The sequence below is a fragment of the Xiphophorus hellerii genome, chromosome 11, assembly GCF_003331165.1.
Source record: "Xiphophorus hellerii strain 12219 chromosome 11, Xiphophorus_hellerii-4.1, whole genome shotgun sequence".
Lineage (NCBI taxonomy): Eukaryota > Metazoa > Chordata > Actinopteri > Cyprinodontiformes > Poeciliidae > Xiphophorus > Xiphophorus hellerii.
Window position 1 is genome coordinate 10,426,895 of NC_045682.1, and position 18,306 is coordinate 10,445,200.

The 18,306-nt window shown below is 37.0% G+C and overlaps 1 protein-coding gene across 1 annotated transcript; it reads left to right on the plus strand.

The window, feature by feature from the left end:
* The first annotated feature begins 712 nt into the window (after positions 1-712).
* nectin1a (nectin cell adhesion molecule 1a) lies at positions 713-17,956 on the plus strand. The gene is made up of 10 exons (XM_032575957.1): positions 713-1,151; positions 11,938-12,050; positions 12,531-12,789; positions 13,019-13,136; positions 13,429-13,610; positions 14,372-14,489; positions 15,067-15,218; positions 15,534-15,666; positions 15,771-15,831; positions 16,970-17,956. The coding sequence occupies exons 1-10, from the start codon at positions 1,100-1,102 to the stop codon at positions 17,285-17,287; spliced, it is 1,506 nt and encodes a 501-aa protein (XP_032431848.1). The 5' UTR covers positions 713-1,099; the 3' UTR covers positions 17,288-17,956.
* Positions 17,957-18,306: the final 350 nt, after the last annotated feature.

Here is an 18,306-nt window from a genome sequence, read left to right on the forward strand (position 1 = left end):
CTCAAGTGAAGAAGTTTAGAAATAAATGTGCAGAAACTTAAACTGGTTCTTGGAATGTGTGGCTTTAAAACCAGGGCAAAAACAATCAAAATTATAATTAATCACCTGGAAAATGTGAAAGCAGACATGGTTTTTACAGGAAACCCATCTTTTGGATTCATGAGTATAAAACCTCGAGTGTAACCAATGCAGCCATTTTAATTCATCAGCGTACAATACCAAACAACGTTGTATCAAGTTTATTGCATAATACTGAATAAATAAAAAATATTCAGTTCATCCAATATATATTTATATAGTAGAGTAGTTTTAGCTCTTTCGAGTCTTAGAATTACTCAATCACTTATAATAACTTATATATAATAATTAACACCAATTCTGAGAAGGACCAAATAAAGTGTTGATTTAATTCTACCAAACCACCAAAGCCTCAGAAAGTATGCCGTTGCGCCCCTGGAGGCTAGTATCCAACTAGTAAAAATCTAACTGTAATGTAATAGGATACAAAAATGCAAAAAAAAAAAAAAGAAAAATTTAAGGAAAACATAAATTATGTATTATGAGATAATGTTTTATTACAGATACATTTTTGTACTTCATAAAATAAACATCCAATTTGAAGCTCAGGTAAAGGGGGCCCCTTCATTGACAGCCTTAAAGTCCGTAGCTCCGTCCCTGTCTGGACTGTTAATTGCGTCCTCGGATCACAACTTTTAATTTCTCTACAGAGGCGCCCTGTGCTGCCCGGGTTGCTCGGCTCAGCCCCCACAGGCTGTTTGTCGGTCGGGGCTGGGGGTAGTCTATCTCGGAAATAATCTGCCCACGCGTTTAAGCGGCTTTATCCCCGCCGAGCCTCAGACCGCTGCAGCTCCGGCTCCACACACGCTGAGCGCCAGAAAGAAAAAGTGACACAGGTCACACTGACCAGTTGGAGGTTGCGCACGGCTTGTGACACACATGAACGGACTCTGGTGCTGAAGCTGAGTCTATTTCTTTACTTTTTTTAAAAAAAATAAACAATTATTATTCCAAGAGCCAAGAGGAGAAGGTTACTCTAGGGATTTAAACACAGACAGAAACTGGCAACGGTGTTCAGGACATGGAACAGGCTGGACTGTGGATATTCTTTGTGACTACTTGTGTTATTTCAGGTAAGGTTGATTTAACAAAAAGAAAGAAAAAAAAAATCGCTTCTTAACTTATCTGAAGTTTCATGTATTCACACATTAAGTATTTTGTGCGACAATATTTAAAACATTTTTATTCACCAATTAAGATTTATCGGACCCCTGTGTTTTAATTCATTCAAAATGTTCATTTTAATTCCTGTGACAACATAGTAGTGATGCCTTGGGTTTTTTTTTCTGATAGTCTCCTCTTAATATGGAAAACTCAAATCACAGACACTTTTATAAACATTTTTAAATACATATGTTCAAGTGTAAATGTAATTTAGCTATTTCATTTTCTAAGTGAAACTGACGCCTAAGTGGCAACAATGTAATGTTACACTGCAGTCCAAAATTAGGCTTCTGTTTGTGTATTTTGCTTAAGTAAAAGTACAAGTAATGAACGAGTAAAATTTACATAAAGAGATAAAGAAATATGAGTAATTCATCCTCAGCATAAAAAAATGTGGACTTAATATTAAATAAATTGTTCTTACTTGCTATTTTTTACTGTAATGATATAACACAGATCAAAAATAACATTTTCACCTCTGACAAGTGAAGTGGATGTCTTTCTGTCCTTTGGTGGGATAGCTTCAGGCAGCATTCGTTCTCAAAGATGATGTGTTTCAAGCAGGAAAAACTGGCCAAGTAAAAATGGTTTGACTGACGTTGAGAACGTCTGATGACTAGATCATGGGGTGAAAGGATTTTCACAATTGCAGATGCTGTGGTTTATTCCCAGTCTGCAGTGGTAAGTATCTACATCAATGAACTGGCAACATGATCATTAGCAGCCAAGGCACATTGGTGCAGGTGTGAGGACGATGGCTCCTTGGCATAACTAAATAAATGGACATTTAATTTAAGGAAAGAGAAATATTTGATTATCCGGACATTTCTGCATGTTGTGTTCTGTCAACATTGTTTTATGTTACTTTTGGGTTTCATTTTGTTCAGCTTGTGCCAGTCATTCCCCATGTTGTTCTGCAATGCGGGTTCTTTGTCAGTCTTCCTTCCTGCCTTTTTGTCTCACTTCTGGCTTTGTTGCCAGCACACCTGTGTGGATTTACAGTCCCGGTTTCCTTTATGTGTATTTGTCAGATCCACATGTTTATCTCTGCTTCATAATGCTTTCCTGGTTTCTGTTATGGTGTGCCTTTGCCTCCCTTTGTTTAGGGGTTTGTTAGTTCATTCTTCACATTGAATCTGATCCTGTATCAAATAGTTGCTTCCTGTTTCTTTAATGTTGTCTGCATATGCTTATCCTGTCCCCTGTACAATGATAACATGGATCATTTGGGACTGAGCAAAAATACCACAATACTGCTCTGTTTAATATTAATATTAAATATCTACAGTAATGCATTTTTGTTCACCAGTAACAAAAATAAAAAGTGGCGAATGAACCATTTTTGACACATTTTGGCGTAGATTTTAAGTTATGTCAACCTCCCCATGCAACAGGTAACCAGAGAGTTTGACATCTGTCATTGAGCGTCTTGAGAAATAAATCCGTTTAGGGTTTTTCCATCTGAATATTTATATTTTTCACTCCCAAAAGGATTTTATTTCCTGCCTCTATCACAATGACCAGTTTCACTACGAATTTTCAAAAGCTTGTATTACTTTAACTCAGACACCAGACCATGCACAGCTCTTCCGTTTTCAACTCAAACCTGCATCAGACTCTTCCAATCTAAAGGATTTAAGATTTCAAACTACACTCAATAATAACCAGCTGCTCAGCAGGACCTGCATATTGTCCGCCTGAACTTGGCCGCAGTTAAAGAAAAGCAGAAAAACTAAAGTGAGTGCTGGTTTAGATGGCATAGATGTGTTTGTCTGGAGGTTTATTGTGTGTGTGAATGAATGGACCAACTCATGGCCGCTGTAACAGGTGCAGCAGTGTAATCACTGTAAGCTTGGGCCACACATTAAAGCTGGCATTCGATCTGTGGCCGCGTCTTACATGGAGGGAGATGTTGTGACATCAGCTGTGATTGCTTTTTTCCCCCTTTCCTTTCTCAGAATAATAAAAGCTTTCTCTGGAAGCTGGGCAGTAACTTGCTGCTGTGCACACATATGTTCATACGTATTAGTAGTGTGTGCCATACGATTGTCATGTTGAAGGACACAGCATTGGATTAGAGCTGTGCAGGAAGTGACAACAAGATTGTTGCCAGGGCTGCTGGCTGCTGCTGCTGGGTATTTTTCTGTGGATGTTTCGGAGCGGGTCGGTGTGATCCGGGGCCACCTGGCATCGATCAGTGATGAGTGCTATCACAATCGATTATTTTGCTTTTCCTCTTGCAGTAAAACTTTGAAATCCCCAGCAGGGAGGCACGCAGGAAAGGCTGAATGAGACGAACAGACAGGCTCATGCATTTCTGCGTAATCCACTGCCCACAGCTGGAACACACAGACGCTACTCTACAGAAATAATCCCGCACAAACACGCTCCTTCTGTCCGCTCTGCCTTTTGTTTCCCTCTTTTTTACGCCACTCTCTCCGGAGTGTGCAGATTGAAACCATCTTTCTGCCTGTTTGCCCCCTCAGTCTGGTAAAGTTTCTCCCCGGGTGTTTTCTGCGTTTCTCCTCATCCCGTCTCCTTTTTGCCTTTTGTGTTCTCATGTTATGTCTCAGCCACACATGCAGCAGTCACCATAATCCTGTGAGCTGCCTGCTGAACGCTGGCCAAGTGTACTCGCCACGTTCCTGCCACGGAGATTACGCACCCACATAAACTCACACACACACGCGTGAAGACACGTGTGTGCACTGACTCTGATCAAAAACAAGGGCAGAATTGATTTCAGTGGCAATGCAGCACTGTGAGAAAACTGTATTCAGTTTTTTAAAATTTTTGTTAACATTTTCTTTGAATCATCAAGCAAATTTTAATAACCAACCTGAGTTAATGTTCAAGTAATTATTTCACCAGGAGTGATTTCTGCCTGAACTGTAGAATCTGTCAAATTGAGAAATCAGGTAAACATATCCTGACTGACATCATGGATTTGGCTGAAAGATCTGAAGAAAGCAACATGTTATGCCCTGAACTAAAGCTTAAAAGCAGATGATAAACAATGTCACCAACACTGATTAGTCTGCAGATGTTAGAAAGCCATCGGTAAAGCTTTGAGACTCCAGTGAACCACGTAGAGAACCATTACACACAAGAAGAGGAAACATGGACTAATGGTGAACATTCCCAGTAGTGACCAATCTGCCACAGTTACTCCAAAAATGTACTAACAACTCATCAAGGAGGTCACAGAAAAGTGAGAGGTTCATGAGTGTTCATGATTCAACCAAAAGAAAGAGGCTGGGGAAAAGTGACATCCATCGAACACTCTTATTAAAATATCTTGATAATCTTCTGTTGTCGTACAAGAAAAAGCAGAACTGTTTAGGAGGTATGTATACCATTCCATCTGGTATACATTTAAGCAACATTTCAGAAAAAAATAAATAAAATGTCAAACATTCTGGCTGTAACTTTGGTATGGAGTTGCTTCTCTACGTACATGGAGACACGGATGACTTTCTGTAATTAATGTTACCAGGAATTTTACTCTCCACCAGGAAATTCTGATCAACTTAAGCTCAAACACTGTCCAGGTTGAGCTTTTCCCCCCCCTCAATGAATGAAATCGTCATACGAAAACTGCTGTTTGTATGTATTCAGGTCCTCTGTATTCAGTATGAAAATTTGTTTTGTGATCTGAAACATTTAAGTCTGGCGAAGATACAAAAACAGAAAAAACCCTGTAAAGGGCAAATACACTGTAAATACTAATAAATAATAAATACTAATACTAATAAATACACTATAAATACTAATAATACTCATAACACTATAAATCACCAGAATATATGACAACTTTTGTCAAGGAACTGTAAATATTATGGGCCTTTGCAGTTTTCAGACTTTTCAGCATCCCTGATCACAAACCTCAAAACGCAGACGGGGCATGTAATCCCCGATCAATCACAGATTCTATGACAGAAAGATTAAACAGTTAATCTGCCCTCTTCTCTTTCTCTCTCTCTGTGAACTTTTTTAAATCTTTTGATCCATCACATGCCATCATTGTTTTCGTCTGATATCCATTTGAGCAAAGGGTTAGCAAAAGTATAGCTACAGACGAGATTTTAAAATGAAAGCCATTTTGAAGAGAAGTATATCTTGAGACAAAAATGTTTGCAGTTTTGTCAAAAAAAAAAGCCAGATTTACAACTGTAAGCTCTTAGATTTGTGATTTTTTTCCCCCTGTTTGTGACAAACAAAGTCTTAGTTTTTGTTAAAACAAATATTTCTAAAATCTTGTCTCATTCTTGTAAACCCAGAGTATCACATGTCTTCTTATCTTAGGAACCGAGTCACAGGCGGCTTCTTGAGGATAGTTAAGAATGATATAGAACAACTTACAGAAGTAGAAATTACTTGAAAATAGTAATGTGTAAACATTACTAAAATTGCGTCTCACCCCTAACCTTAAACTGAGTGTAAGGTGGGTTGTTGTGTTTCAGTCCCATTTACTATCCCATCAAATTCACTTTGAGTGCTTTCTCTCAACCACTCTGAGAAGTAGTATGCTAAAACAAATGATGAGTGAGGACAGGATTAATACTTTTGTAACTTGTGCAGCAGATTTTCATGACAGCAAGATTTACACACTTAAGCTGTGATGTGTGTGGAAGATAGAAAAACAGAAATATCTCTGATATCTTAATGTAAAATTGGAAGCAGATGAGGCTTCAATACAAAGGTTGCATGTTAGATACCATCTAAAAGAAAACAAAAGGAAGTGGAATAGTGTTTTATTGTTATTTTTTCACTTTGACATATTATATTTTAAGCAATCCACTGAAAAAATAATGGGGTGGCGACCTTCCAGGGTGTACCTCGCCTCTCCCCTAATGACCGCTGACGGATACCAACACCGTACGTCCTGCATGGAAAATCAGGAATGGATGGATAATGATAAAATCAAAAAAAGTTTATGAATCTCTGTTAACACAAAAGGCAGCTCTATCGTAGTTCGTTTCTTCATATTCCAGTCCTACTGGTTGTTGAAGTGAATTTTATCCTGTCAAATCTCAATTTACGATAACCCAGCAAAACAAACCTCAAACATTACTGTCACATCTTGTTTTATAGAAGCTGGACTATATATCAGGTGAGAGATTTTTTTTTGTACTGCCCAGTAAAGTGACCTTTTTGTTGTATATTTTTAACAACTTTCAGCCGCAACACCTGCACTTGCCTCAGTGTTTCATTCATACACACAATGGTAAAATTAGCTTTTCAAATAACAGCAAAGAAAGATGCAGGATATCCGTGCAGGATGTGAACAAAAAGCCCCACCGTCATGCTGTGTTGCTCTAACTGTTCCTAAATGTTCCATTCAGGCGGGAAACAGTATTGCTATTGTTGTGCTTCGTTCCCAAGCGCTTTTCTTGCCAGCATGCTCCTGTTTATGGGTTATTGACATGATGAGGTCATTTCCCATACTAGAAACAATAGAAGAATGTGGGCTGACACAATCAAAACGAGGAAGCTGTGAGCGATGTGGAGAAACGAGGCTTTCTGTACCTATCAGAAAGGTAGTCTTTCTTTGCGATAGCTTCAGTTTAAGCTCCTAATCAGCTCAGTTGCAGAGGTCATCAGGGCGGACTCTCCATGTCTGTGTTGAATAGAAAAGTCATGAAAAGCAAAGACTATTACGACATATTTTATTTCCCTCCAGACAAATTATTTAAAAATACTGGTGTTTTTTCTATATATTCTTAACAGTTATACATAGCTTGATTTTTTTGGGACAAATTTTACCTAGTAAGTAATGTTGGGATTTTAGAGACTTCTAGATTTTTCTATAGTTGAGCGCTAATTTGTTCATCAATGCCAAACACGACGTAGCGACCTGTAGTCTCCAGATCCGCTGCAAGTTTCGAAAGTGAAGATTTATATGACGATTTGTCCAGTGAGTTAAGAGAAGTCAGGAGAAATTTTGGTACGTTTTCATCAGAAAAAGAAAAGAACTCACTTCAGATTGAGAAATAGATTGTTTATTTAATGGCGGAATATTTGAGACTGATTTACCAATTACAATGGAATTTAAAATGGTGTGAATTCACGCTAGACTACACTGATTGCAGTTTTCTGATCAATCACCAATCTTTAAAAAAACCAGGCTCAGATCAGCTGATTATTTTTATAACAGACACTGCCAGTCCAATCTTATTTTATTAAAAAAACATTTAATTTTCTTATCTTCCCTGTAAAAATACTGAATGACAATTTAAATAGTATTTATTTTTCATGCATACAAGTTGAAATATAACAAAAATTGGGGTAAATTAATTAATCAAACCTACTTTTCCTTGCTGTGTTTGAGAATGAGCCTACAAGGCTAACAATAATTTTGCCTGTTTATATCAAGCTTCCAAACATTTTACACATAAGTTGAATTTTAACTCCCCTTCTAGCCATTAACAAAATGGTGTCGTGGATTTACATTTTATTCAGTAAAGCCAATGTTGTTGTGAAACGTTAAGCTTTAAACCATTAATATGTAATATATATCGATGCTGTAACCAAGTGTTTTCTTGCAGTAGATGGGTGCTGCACTGCACCCTTACTGCCTTTCAGATCTTTTCCAGTCATGCTCACGTAGATTTAATGCATTTCCAGAGAAGATTTTATTTGCTGGCAGCATTTATTTGAAGTGGATTAGGCTGTGATGGATTTTTTGTCATGTTTGTTTGGTCTAAATATTTAATCTTTTCAGACTGGGAAGGATGAAAATGACACTTGATGTAAACACCAGGAAATCTGTTCATTGAATTTTTAGTGTAATATAACTCACAATGTTTCCTGCAATCTCCAAAATATTCAACCACCTCATAGCACTGCTGCAAAAGTGAGTCACAGCCAGACAGCGGCGTCTGGCTGCGTTCCTCTGGAGTCTTGGCCCAGTCAAAAGTCTCCAGTTCGTTAAGAGTTCATGCAAGGACCCCTTCTGAGTTTATCACAGAGGCTGCAGGTCATTTGCTGTCAGTAAAGAGTTTTTAACCACCTGTGTTCCCGGGAATCTGGTAGTAGCTATTGATAGCTTCCACTTTCTGTTATGTTCAGGTGGCTTTGCTGTTGTTCTTTAACTCAAAATTAGCTAATTTACCACTCTGCTTCCAGTTGTATCTCCAGGATTATTTAAGGCTGTTGGTGTATTTTTAAAATCATTTTCTTTCTTTGTGCCACACGAAGCCTTCTCATCTAAAGTTTTTGGAGAATTTCGTTGTCCCAGCAACTAAAGATTTATGTTATCAGTCCTGGTATCTGAGGTGTTTAATCTGAGGAGCACCTGATGCAACCAGCAAATGTATGATTGTATGAAGAATTAGATGCAGAGGGTTCACAATCACTTTAAACTGCCTTGTTGCTGAAATGTGCTATACAAATAAACTTCACTCTACAATGCTTGTAATATTAGTTTCGTATAGTCTTTTTGTTTACGACAAACATCTGAATGACCTTTTTAAAATGAAACTATTAATAAAGATAAATGAAGATTTACAGCCTTGTGCAAACACTGTTAAACTTTTCAACTTGTTTGTCTTTTCTTGTCATATAAACAAGACAAAAATATTCAAAAAAGCTCACAGTTCACAAAGCTCTAGATTTTATTGTCAGTTTGGACTCTGAGATTTTAAGATTGCGTTCTATGTGTCATGTACAGAAGGTAAATATTTGAACATGTTTATACAGTTTAAACAAGGTCATTGAGACAACCTAAATAATTCACACATAAACAGAAATCAAAGCAAATTATTTCATGATAATCATGATAATATGGGTAAAAAATGGAACAACACAAGAAATTCTGATAAAACATGAATGAAAAGAGGTATTCAAATCCAGAAAATATTCAGAAAGGGTTCTGAGGATTATTAAATCAATATCAGCTGATTTAATAACTGATGGGTTGAAAAACTACCCAAGGGTTGCAGAAAGTGCCACAGCTGGAAAAAACAAAGTGACTCCGATAAAAAAAGTCTCAGGGACAAACTGTACTAATAGCAACATTTACAGCTGCATTTCTAAACTCCCTCTGCTGCTCTTTCTCTCTCTTTTCCCTCTTAAGTTCATGGACTGATTTGATTTCTTAGGTTTTTGCTGAGATCTGGTGTGCATTTTTAATCCAATAGAAGAAAAACATGATGAGTCCAATACTTATTTTACCTGCTTAACCTATATTATAAACCACATAGCGTGTAATTTCTAAATAGGAAATTTATTGGACAAGCTAAATAACAAAAAGTTGTGGTAGAGTCAGTGCATGGTTGTTAGCGATTTCAGGCTAGAGTACAAAATGGAATTGATTTTAAATGGTTTAAACACTTTAATTGCTATTTTTCTTCTATTTTAAACAACACTAGCATTGTTTAGCTAAGCGTAAACACTGGTGGAGTGATGGCAATAGGTTCCAATTAGGAAGTAGTTAACATAGCCTGCAGTTAACCTTGTTAGTTACTCTCAGCTTTAGGCCGAGTCACGAGGGTCAGTCTCTGGACGTCCATATGTCAGATGTAGAGCAGCAGATGGACTGTGAATTTTCTGATATGCGTTTTAATTTCCTAAATCCCACTGCTCCCAGTGTTATTATGTCTCCTCCCAATGCTGCACACAAACACAGAACACATTTCAATCACTATTCAGTACATTTCAATAAATACATTGAGCTTTGATTCTATAAATTAGAATATGCTTGAATAGTTCAATTATGTCCTATTAATTAATTCACTAAGTGAAATAAATTACACAGACTAACTACAGACAGACTGATGTTTTAAAGCTTTTACTTCTGTTATGATGATTTTTGCCTTACAGCTAATAAAATATATCTAGGATTATCATCTTGCATCAGAACAATTAAAAATATATATTTTTTAAAATAAATGCTTGGCTCAATTAAAAATATGTTTAATACTTTCTTAAAGGTTATTTTCTATCTGAGATCTAAGAAATGAGCCTTATCTGAGCACATACATCTTGAATATGATGTGTGTATTTCTGTTTGCTTGTGAATAATCATGGCAGGCTAATCTACTGACGCTCTGAATCACGATTTCATGATGTGTTTGTATCCCTGTCCAGTTAAAAATGTGCATTAGTATTGAAATCTTTCAAAAATAGGGAAATTAAATTAACTTACCAAAGCTTTTATATACCAATGTAAGCTGAATTTCAACTCCTGTCAGCTCAACAACAAACACACAAAAATATATGTTATTGTTAGAGATTTTAGTCACATTACTTGAGCTTTATATAATAAAACAAAGCTTAAGCAAAGCTCTAACAGACACAGATATGTGAAAATAAGTAGTAGAATAGAATTATCCTTTATGTGTTCAAAATAAAGACTGTACTTACTTTGTTAAATGTACAAAGTAAGCAGTTATTAAGACTATGCAGTTATTAAAATAATAAAGGTAGATTCTACTGAATATGCCAGTAAATCCCGTTGTAACATTGTTCTGTGGAGGCACAAATTAATTTGTCATGAAATTAATATTGTTTCCAGTCAGAAATAATGTTGGTAAGATTATTTTAAATCTACCTTTGCTAGGGTATTAGTAGTTTTAGTTAACTGTGTAGTAATCTGTATGTAAATTTCTATCCTCCGTGAATTCATACTTTTATTAAAAAATATCCCAGAATTTGCTTGTTGTATTAATGTGACATTTATTCCCATGGTGGTTGGATGTACACTTTTGACTGGAACTATGAATACAGATGAAAATATGAAAATCAACGTCATTTTATGTTGTGCAAATAAATGTAGTTTTCATATGTATTTGTCAAAAGATTTTCTCGAAACTATCAAAACAAAATAAAAATAAAAAGTCATGATTTATTACATTAATAACTAATGGGACATTTATTTGAACACACTGTAACAAGAGTTGGAATGTTTAAGATGTATCTTTATCTGTTTTATTGGGTTTCTCCAAGCTCATATAAATAATTTCCATTTGTATGTGTGTTGATTAAACTATCTAAAAGATACACCCACAATGCAACAGTAATAGTAGGGAAATGTGGAGCTTGGTGCTTAGACGTGCGAAGGAAGAGCCCATTAAATGATGGTGTGGATAACATGGATTAAAATAGCTAAATACATCGCAGGTCTTGGCAGACGAGGCACTTTTTGAGGTTAGTTACCTCGCGGGGTGAGAAGAGATCTTTGGGAAACACTGGGGGAAAAAAAGTGGTTTTATTCAGTAAAAAGTTGTAATTGTGGCCGTGAAACGTTTGCGAGTAATGTGTACATTAATGTCTGAGAATTAGAGCAGGAATTGTTTCACTGTGTTTTGTTCAGTGCTGTTCACTTTGCTGTTTAACCCACATTATAATTAGGACAAATTCCATCCGCCATCACAAAAACTGAACAGGAAGCTGTTTCTACTGATTCTGACAGGCACAAGTAAACAAACGTGATGCTTGTGCTGCCTCAGTACAGTGGGCGAGGCTCTGCTGTGGATTTGTTAAAGGAGATCAGTAAGTCAGTAGAAGGAGTAACTAAACAAATCCTGCTTATTTATACCTCCAGCTAATCCACAACCTTTGGGCGCAGTTTACCTGCACCTCTGCCAACATGCACCACCTTTTACAGCTCAGCTCACACGTTAAGCATGCTGTGAATTTTATAGCAATTTATTGGCTAAATCTTCATTTTGTGTTTCGTTTGTTTGCTTGCAGAAGTAAACGGACAGAGAGTGGAAATGGATGATGGAAAGTCCGGCTATGTTGGCTCAAAGGTGGACCTTCGCTGCCGGTTCGTCAACAGTAACCCACCTGTTAAAATCTCCCAGGTATACGTCGACAGTGTTGGATTAACGCAGTCAAACACATGTTAAAATTAAACGCCTCACAAACAGTGTCACGGATTTTCTCTTAAAGTCGCATGAAACATATTAAATTAATGAGAACATTTAAATAATGTGTTCAGATAATGGACGGAGAACATTCAAAGTACCAACAGGTAGTGAATTAAATAATGTAATAAACACAGATTACAATGGCTTTTGCTCTGCACCACTGAAATACAATTGTAGTTGTTTTTTTCTTTCTAAGGGTTCTGTCCAGTTAATACCCGCATCTAAACACAAAAACACTGAATGAGAAACAAACATTTCAATAATTATTCAATTCAGGTAACAGACAGCAAAACCATGAGTCCTTTTTAGAAAAAAAATAAATAAATAAAAACAATAATTTATTACTTACTTTTGTCAAAGAGTTTTTTGAAATTTCTGCTTGACTCTATTCAATTTTTGTCTCAATTTCTCAAGGTAACGTGGCAGAAACTGGCGAACGGCTCCAAGCAGAATGTGGCGATAGCAAATCCATCGCTGGGTGTGTCTGTGGCCCCTCCTTACAGGGACCGCGTTACCTTCAAGAACGCAGCAGTCAGACGGCGAACTCCAACGTTGGAGGACACGACCATCATCTTTTCTTCACTCCGCCTTTCTGATGAGGCCACTTACATCTGTGAATACACGACGTTCCCTGCAGGGAACCGGGAGAACACCGTAAACCTCACCGTCTTCGGTGAGCGCATGACCGAGTGACCTTTCAGTGTCTGAAGTGTATAAAACACTATTATTTTGAAGGGTAAAATTTTGTATTTTAATATTTTTGGTGGATTCTCCAAGCATAAATAGTTATTATTGTATATAATCCTTGTATGCTCAACAACTTTTAAGCAAAAAGTTGTTGACTGACAGACACGTGTGCATCATCACTGAATATTAACATATTTCCATTTATATTTCTACAGTTCGCCCAACAACCCAGATGAGTTTGTCCACGCCTACACTTGTGGCTCGTTCATCAAACCTAAAAACTCCAGTGGCCACCTGCATCTCCGCCAACGGAAAGCCACCTGGAACAATTAGGTTTGTCTGTATTTGTGTTCAAATTAACCTTTCTTTTTTTGAAATGCGCAGTGTTTCACCAAAGTGTTCAGACTCCTAGAACCTTTTCACATTTTCTAAAAAAAAAAAAACTAACTACAAACTCCATTTTTTGTCATTGTGACAGACCAACACAAAGTACTGTTTCCAAGTAGTGTCTTAAATGTGAAGCGGAAGGGAAATGATACATGGTTTTCTAAAGCTTTTACTGCAGTTTTACTGTGATTTAAATGGCAAGTCTTTTGAGATTCGTCTGTCTTGTGTGCGGGAACAGGTGGGAGACGAGGGTGCCTGGAGAAGTGACCACCCGAGAGTACATCAACTCAGACGGGACGTTCACTGTTCAGAGCGACTACATTTTAGTCCCCAGCAGGGAAACCCACCGGGAGACACTGACCTGCGTCACCACCTACAATGAGGAGGTCTACACGGACAGTGTCACTCTTGATATCCAGTGTAAGTCATTCGTGAGAAGCACAAAGTATATAATTCTGTAAATCTTCACCAATTTGAATCCCAACTAACACTTTATGACTCCAAAAGATTAGACTAAGAATCATTGATTGACGTAATCGTAGCAAATTCTTCCTATTTGCATTCTCCTGGCACTTTTTAAAATTATTATAGTGATCACTTTGCTTTTCTAAGGGCCATTTTATCAAGCTACTTTCTGTGTTTTCTCCCAAGACCTGGTCTTACACCTAAGGCAAAAAAAAAAAAAAAAAAAAAAAAGCCAGAAAACCTGAATTGTAATGAGACTTTCTTTTCAACAATTTAGAAATAAGGCAACAGAGGCATTATGTCAATGAGCAACACAGGTGGAATTCAAATTCCCATTTCTTTTGGAAAACAGCTAAGCAGTTGGAAAATAAATGATCCACTATTAGCTATCAAATCAGATAATATTGTGGTTACTGACAAACTTTACGTGGTAGATCTTTTTAACCAGTATTTCAAAAAGTCTGGACATTTTGACGTATTTGCAAGCATCGTTTAATGCTGAACTCAATATCATGTCTGATTTACCTGTTGAATCTCAAATGTCAAAGAGGTCAAAGTTGAATTGCTTTCTTTGGATCCTAAAAAGCCAGCTGGAGCAGATGGTCTAGCTCTTTTTTTAAAAAACTGCAGCTTTAACCTGTCTATTTTATTTATACTTAACATTTTGCCTGGTGAAATAAAGGCTAACCTAACTGATATTGCTTCCTCTTCTCTAGATGAGCCCAATGTAATGATTGATGGTTTTGATGGGAACTGGTATCTGAACAGAGAGAACGTCCAGTTGAGCTGCCAAGCCGACGCCAATCCAGTCGTCTCGCTGTACCAGTGGAGACTGTAAGAGTTCACTTACACAGATTTAGTTTTTTTCTTTGAACAATCACATTTGTTTCTTTACCAGATTAATGCCAGGATAGATTTACCTGACACATAGCAGACATAGTTATGCGATGGACGAAAACATTGTGGTGTATAAGTTCAACTTTTCAGAATACTCATGGGTTATTATGGGGAAGCTTATTTATTTTCTCAGCATCAGTAAAATCAAAATAACCTCAACTAATATATCCCGCAACTTAATTCGGTCATCATGTTGTTGATTAGTTGGACAGGTGGAGGAATCTCCTTATTTAAAAAAAACACAATATCCAAAATTATGGTTTTGAGCCTTCCTGCATGTTTTTGCCTTTTAATAAAATTTCCAATAGCCGGTTATAATTTTCTTGATTAAGTCATGTTGGAGATAAATAGAAATTTGAATTTGCAGGAGGCTTTGGGTCAGATCATTTCCTTATTTATTTGAACTAACACTTTTAAATACTACTCTAAATTGAAACTAAAGGCAACATTGACTATCTAAAGACCAGCTTTTACGCTTACCTTGCACCTTTTGATATGTTTTTTGCGACTGCAGGGTTAACAGCTCCATCCCGAGCAATGTCGAAATCCGAGACAACGTCCTCCTGTTTAAAGGGCCCGTCACATACGAGGTCCAAGGAACATACGTGTGTGACGCCACCAACAGTATCGGGACCAGCTCTGCCTTTGTCGAAGTCAGCGTTTTAGGTAAGGTAGCTAGAGTACGTCTCTTATTCAGTTGATTTATTACTTTTAGGTCCTTCAAAAACTATGATATGTTTAAATGTACAAATTCACTGGCAAAAAAAAAAAGAAAGAACAAAGCACTTGAAGAAGCTTCAGAGGTACACTGTTTTGAGTTCGCATGAGGCCGGGTGTAAAGATTTTACACTGACTTAGTGGATATGCGTATTTTAATATTAAGTAGAAACATTTTTATTTAAATTTTTGAATTATCAATAGGGCTCTTATTTTCTAATAGCTATTGGAAAACTTTTACTTGTGTATTTGCTGTTCTTGCAGAAAAGCCTCTGCCGCAGATTGCAACAGGAGACGTCATCAGTGTGATCGCCTTATTACTGGCTGCTGGCGTCCTGATGGGCATTACTATCACAGTCCTGGTGCTCAAAATAAGAACTAGAAAAGACAGCTCCTCGTATGTGAACGCAATCTCAGATTGTTGCATTTTAGTTTTTTCTCAAGGTGATTCCCATTAATTTTGACATGTTTTGCTTTCTCTCTCTAATGCTTTTTGATCAGAGGTGACTCACCATCCAGAAAACTGTCTCAACCCATCAGAAAAAGACCAGATGATTTTCAGGTAACCCGTATGTTGTGCTTGAAATTTTCAAATCTCAGGGCTTTGAATCAGTCTACAGTATTATAACCATACTGTAATGTTACTTTTTTATGTTGCTTTATGAGGACAAAAAGGTTAAACAACACTAAACTCAAATGTTACTAAAACTTCCATTACTGAAAGCCATTTTGGACATTAATCAAGCTCTTTACAGAGGCACCTATTGTGTATTAATCCTTTATGTCCTAAATTTAAAATCTCCACCTGGATATTGTTTGCTTATTTTAATTGTACACAGTTCTTTAAATGTCCTGTGAGTAAATATATATTGCCAATTTATACATAAGAACTGGAACTTTCAATATTTACCAAGTTATTTTCACAATTTGCCGTCTACTAAGAGTTCCCCCTGATATATTAAAACTCACTCCCTATTACAGTGGGGGTGAAATTACCATAATGACCCAATATTGTCCAGAAAGCGCAACGTCTCCCCTCTCAGAAATCATTGGAATATTTCAGATAGCGCAAAGTGTGGCGGAATTGCGGTGCTGAAAATTTGACTAGATCATCACCGCTCAGTTTAGGACTTATAGGGTTAAACACCGCTTACTTAACACCACTTCGTTCGTAACATCTTGTGGACTATTGTTATGAAGTTGCCTTAAACAAACACTCAGTAAAAGGTCATACCCTGTTCTAATGCTGTTGAACACTGAATTTTACATTTTTAATCCCAATATACACACACTATACAAAACAGAGGCACTTCACAAGCAATACACGTTGTTTACAGATGTGACAGGACATTATGTTCCATAAAATTCACATTTTTCATTCTGTAGGAAGAAGAAAGAAATCAGTAAATAGCTTTACCAGCTAGTATTTTTTTATCATTATTATTTTAATGTTTATTTCAATGCTTTAGTTCACTGTGGAGTTGGTCTGTGACAACATTTCTTGTTTCTTTCTATTAAAGTTTCTGAAGTAGTTTGTAAAGATTTTGAAATCGTGTTTGATATGTCTGGGTTCATTTTTATCTCACATGGGTTAAACTCAAGGATAGCTCGGTTTCCTGCAACACTACTCTCAAGCAAAAGAAAAACAGCACAGATAATGGGTTTTTGACTTTTAACATTATGATTTTGTTTCTCTGCAGCATGCTGGACGCTTTTATGAGGAACTTCCAAACACAGCTGACTACGTGAGCTACAGACTTGCCTGTAACAAGGAGGATTATCCAGAACCCTACTCCCCACCGATCAACCCCCCTCTTTCATTTCTACCCCAGCAACCCTACCACCCTTCACAAACGATGCCTGTTTTGGGCACCAGCAGTGCCAGCACCCCGTCAAAAAACACTTTTGCTCCACAGACACACACCACAGCCATCTTTAAATACCCGTCTGTGCCAGGTTTGTCATCTCCTCCGCCTGGAGTGGGGCCATATACTTTCCCCAAAGAGCAGTATGTCTGAAGCGGCATCATGTCACAAGCCCAAACTTCTTGAACCTGAACATATATCTTTAGGAAAGGTTTGGTGAACCTTATTTGAAGCTAGATGGACTATCAGGCAGGAGATTTGCACTATGGACATCTGAGGACACTGAACATTTTGTTGCTGGACTTTCGTAATGTCCTCACTCTTGCTATGTCTTTCTTTGTCTTAATTTAATGTTCAAAGGGAATCTTGTGCTCCATACTCAACGTTTAGGCTAGAAATTGCCTGTTTGAATGAACAATGTTAAGAAAAATGTATTTAATCCAGATGAAAGGATTACCTTGATGTTGTTTACTCTCCTTACTTTATCCACATTAACATGGTTTTTATAAAAAAAGGAAGAAAAAGAAAAACATTTATCATCAATTTACATCAATTCCTGTGTTTTCTGATGACGCACTGTTTTCCTGTTGTATTTAGATACAATCCTTTTATGTAAGGTCTTGGCATTGTCTCCTGGTCTCCCATACTTCTGTACTTGTATTTTGTATCTTTTATGGTTTGTTCTTTGTAATGAAGAGAAAAAAAAATCTTTATATTCCAAGGGAGTTTATGAAAGTGATGGTCTATTGTTGATATCTGGTGTTGTTGGATGAATGTTGAAAAGTTTAGCAAATAAATAAAAATGATCACATGAACAATTTATGGCTTTTGTTTTAGGTGTCGTTTTGGACATTATGCAACTTTTTTTTACTAAACAATCAACTCAAAAAGCATTTTCCTCCAAATCCTTTCTTTAGACAGAAACACATTCTTTTATCATTTTGGTGTTGGCATGTTCTCCTCATGCATGTAAGGGTTATCTCTGGGTATGACTTGGCCCTATGTGTGTGAGAATTCGACCGAGCCGGAAACTCATTTCAGTCTTTTGCATGCATGCCGGGTCTTATCCTTTTTCAGAGTAATACAATCATCAAATGTGTCAACATGCTGTTCAAGCTTGAACAATGTTGTTTAATTGTTGACAGAAACTCAGTGGAGGGCCTTGAGGCCTA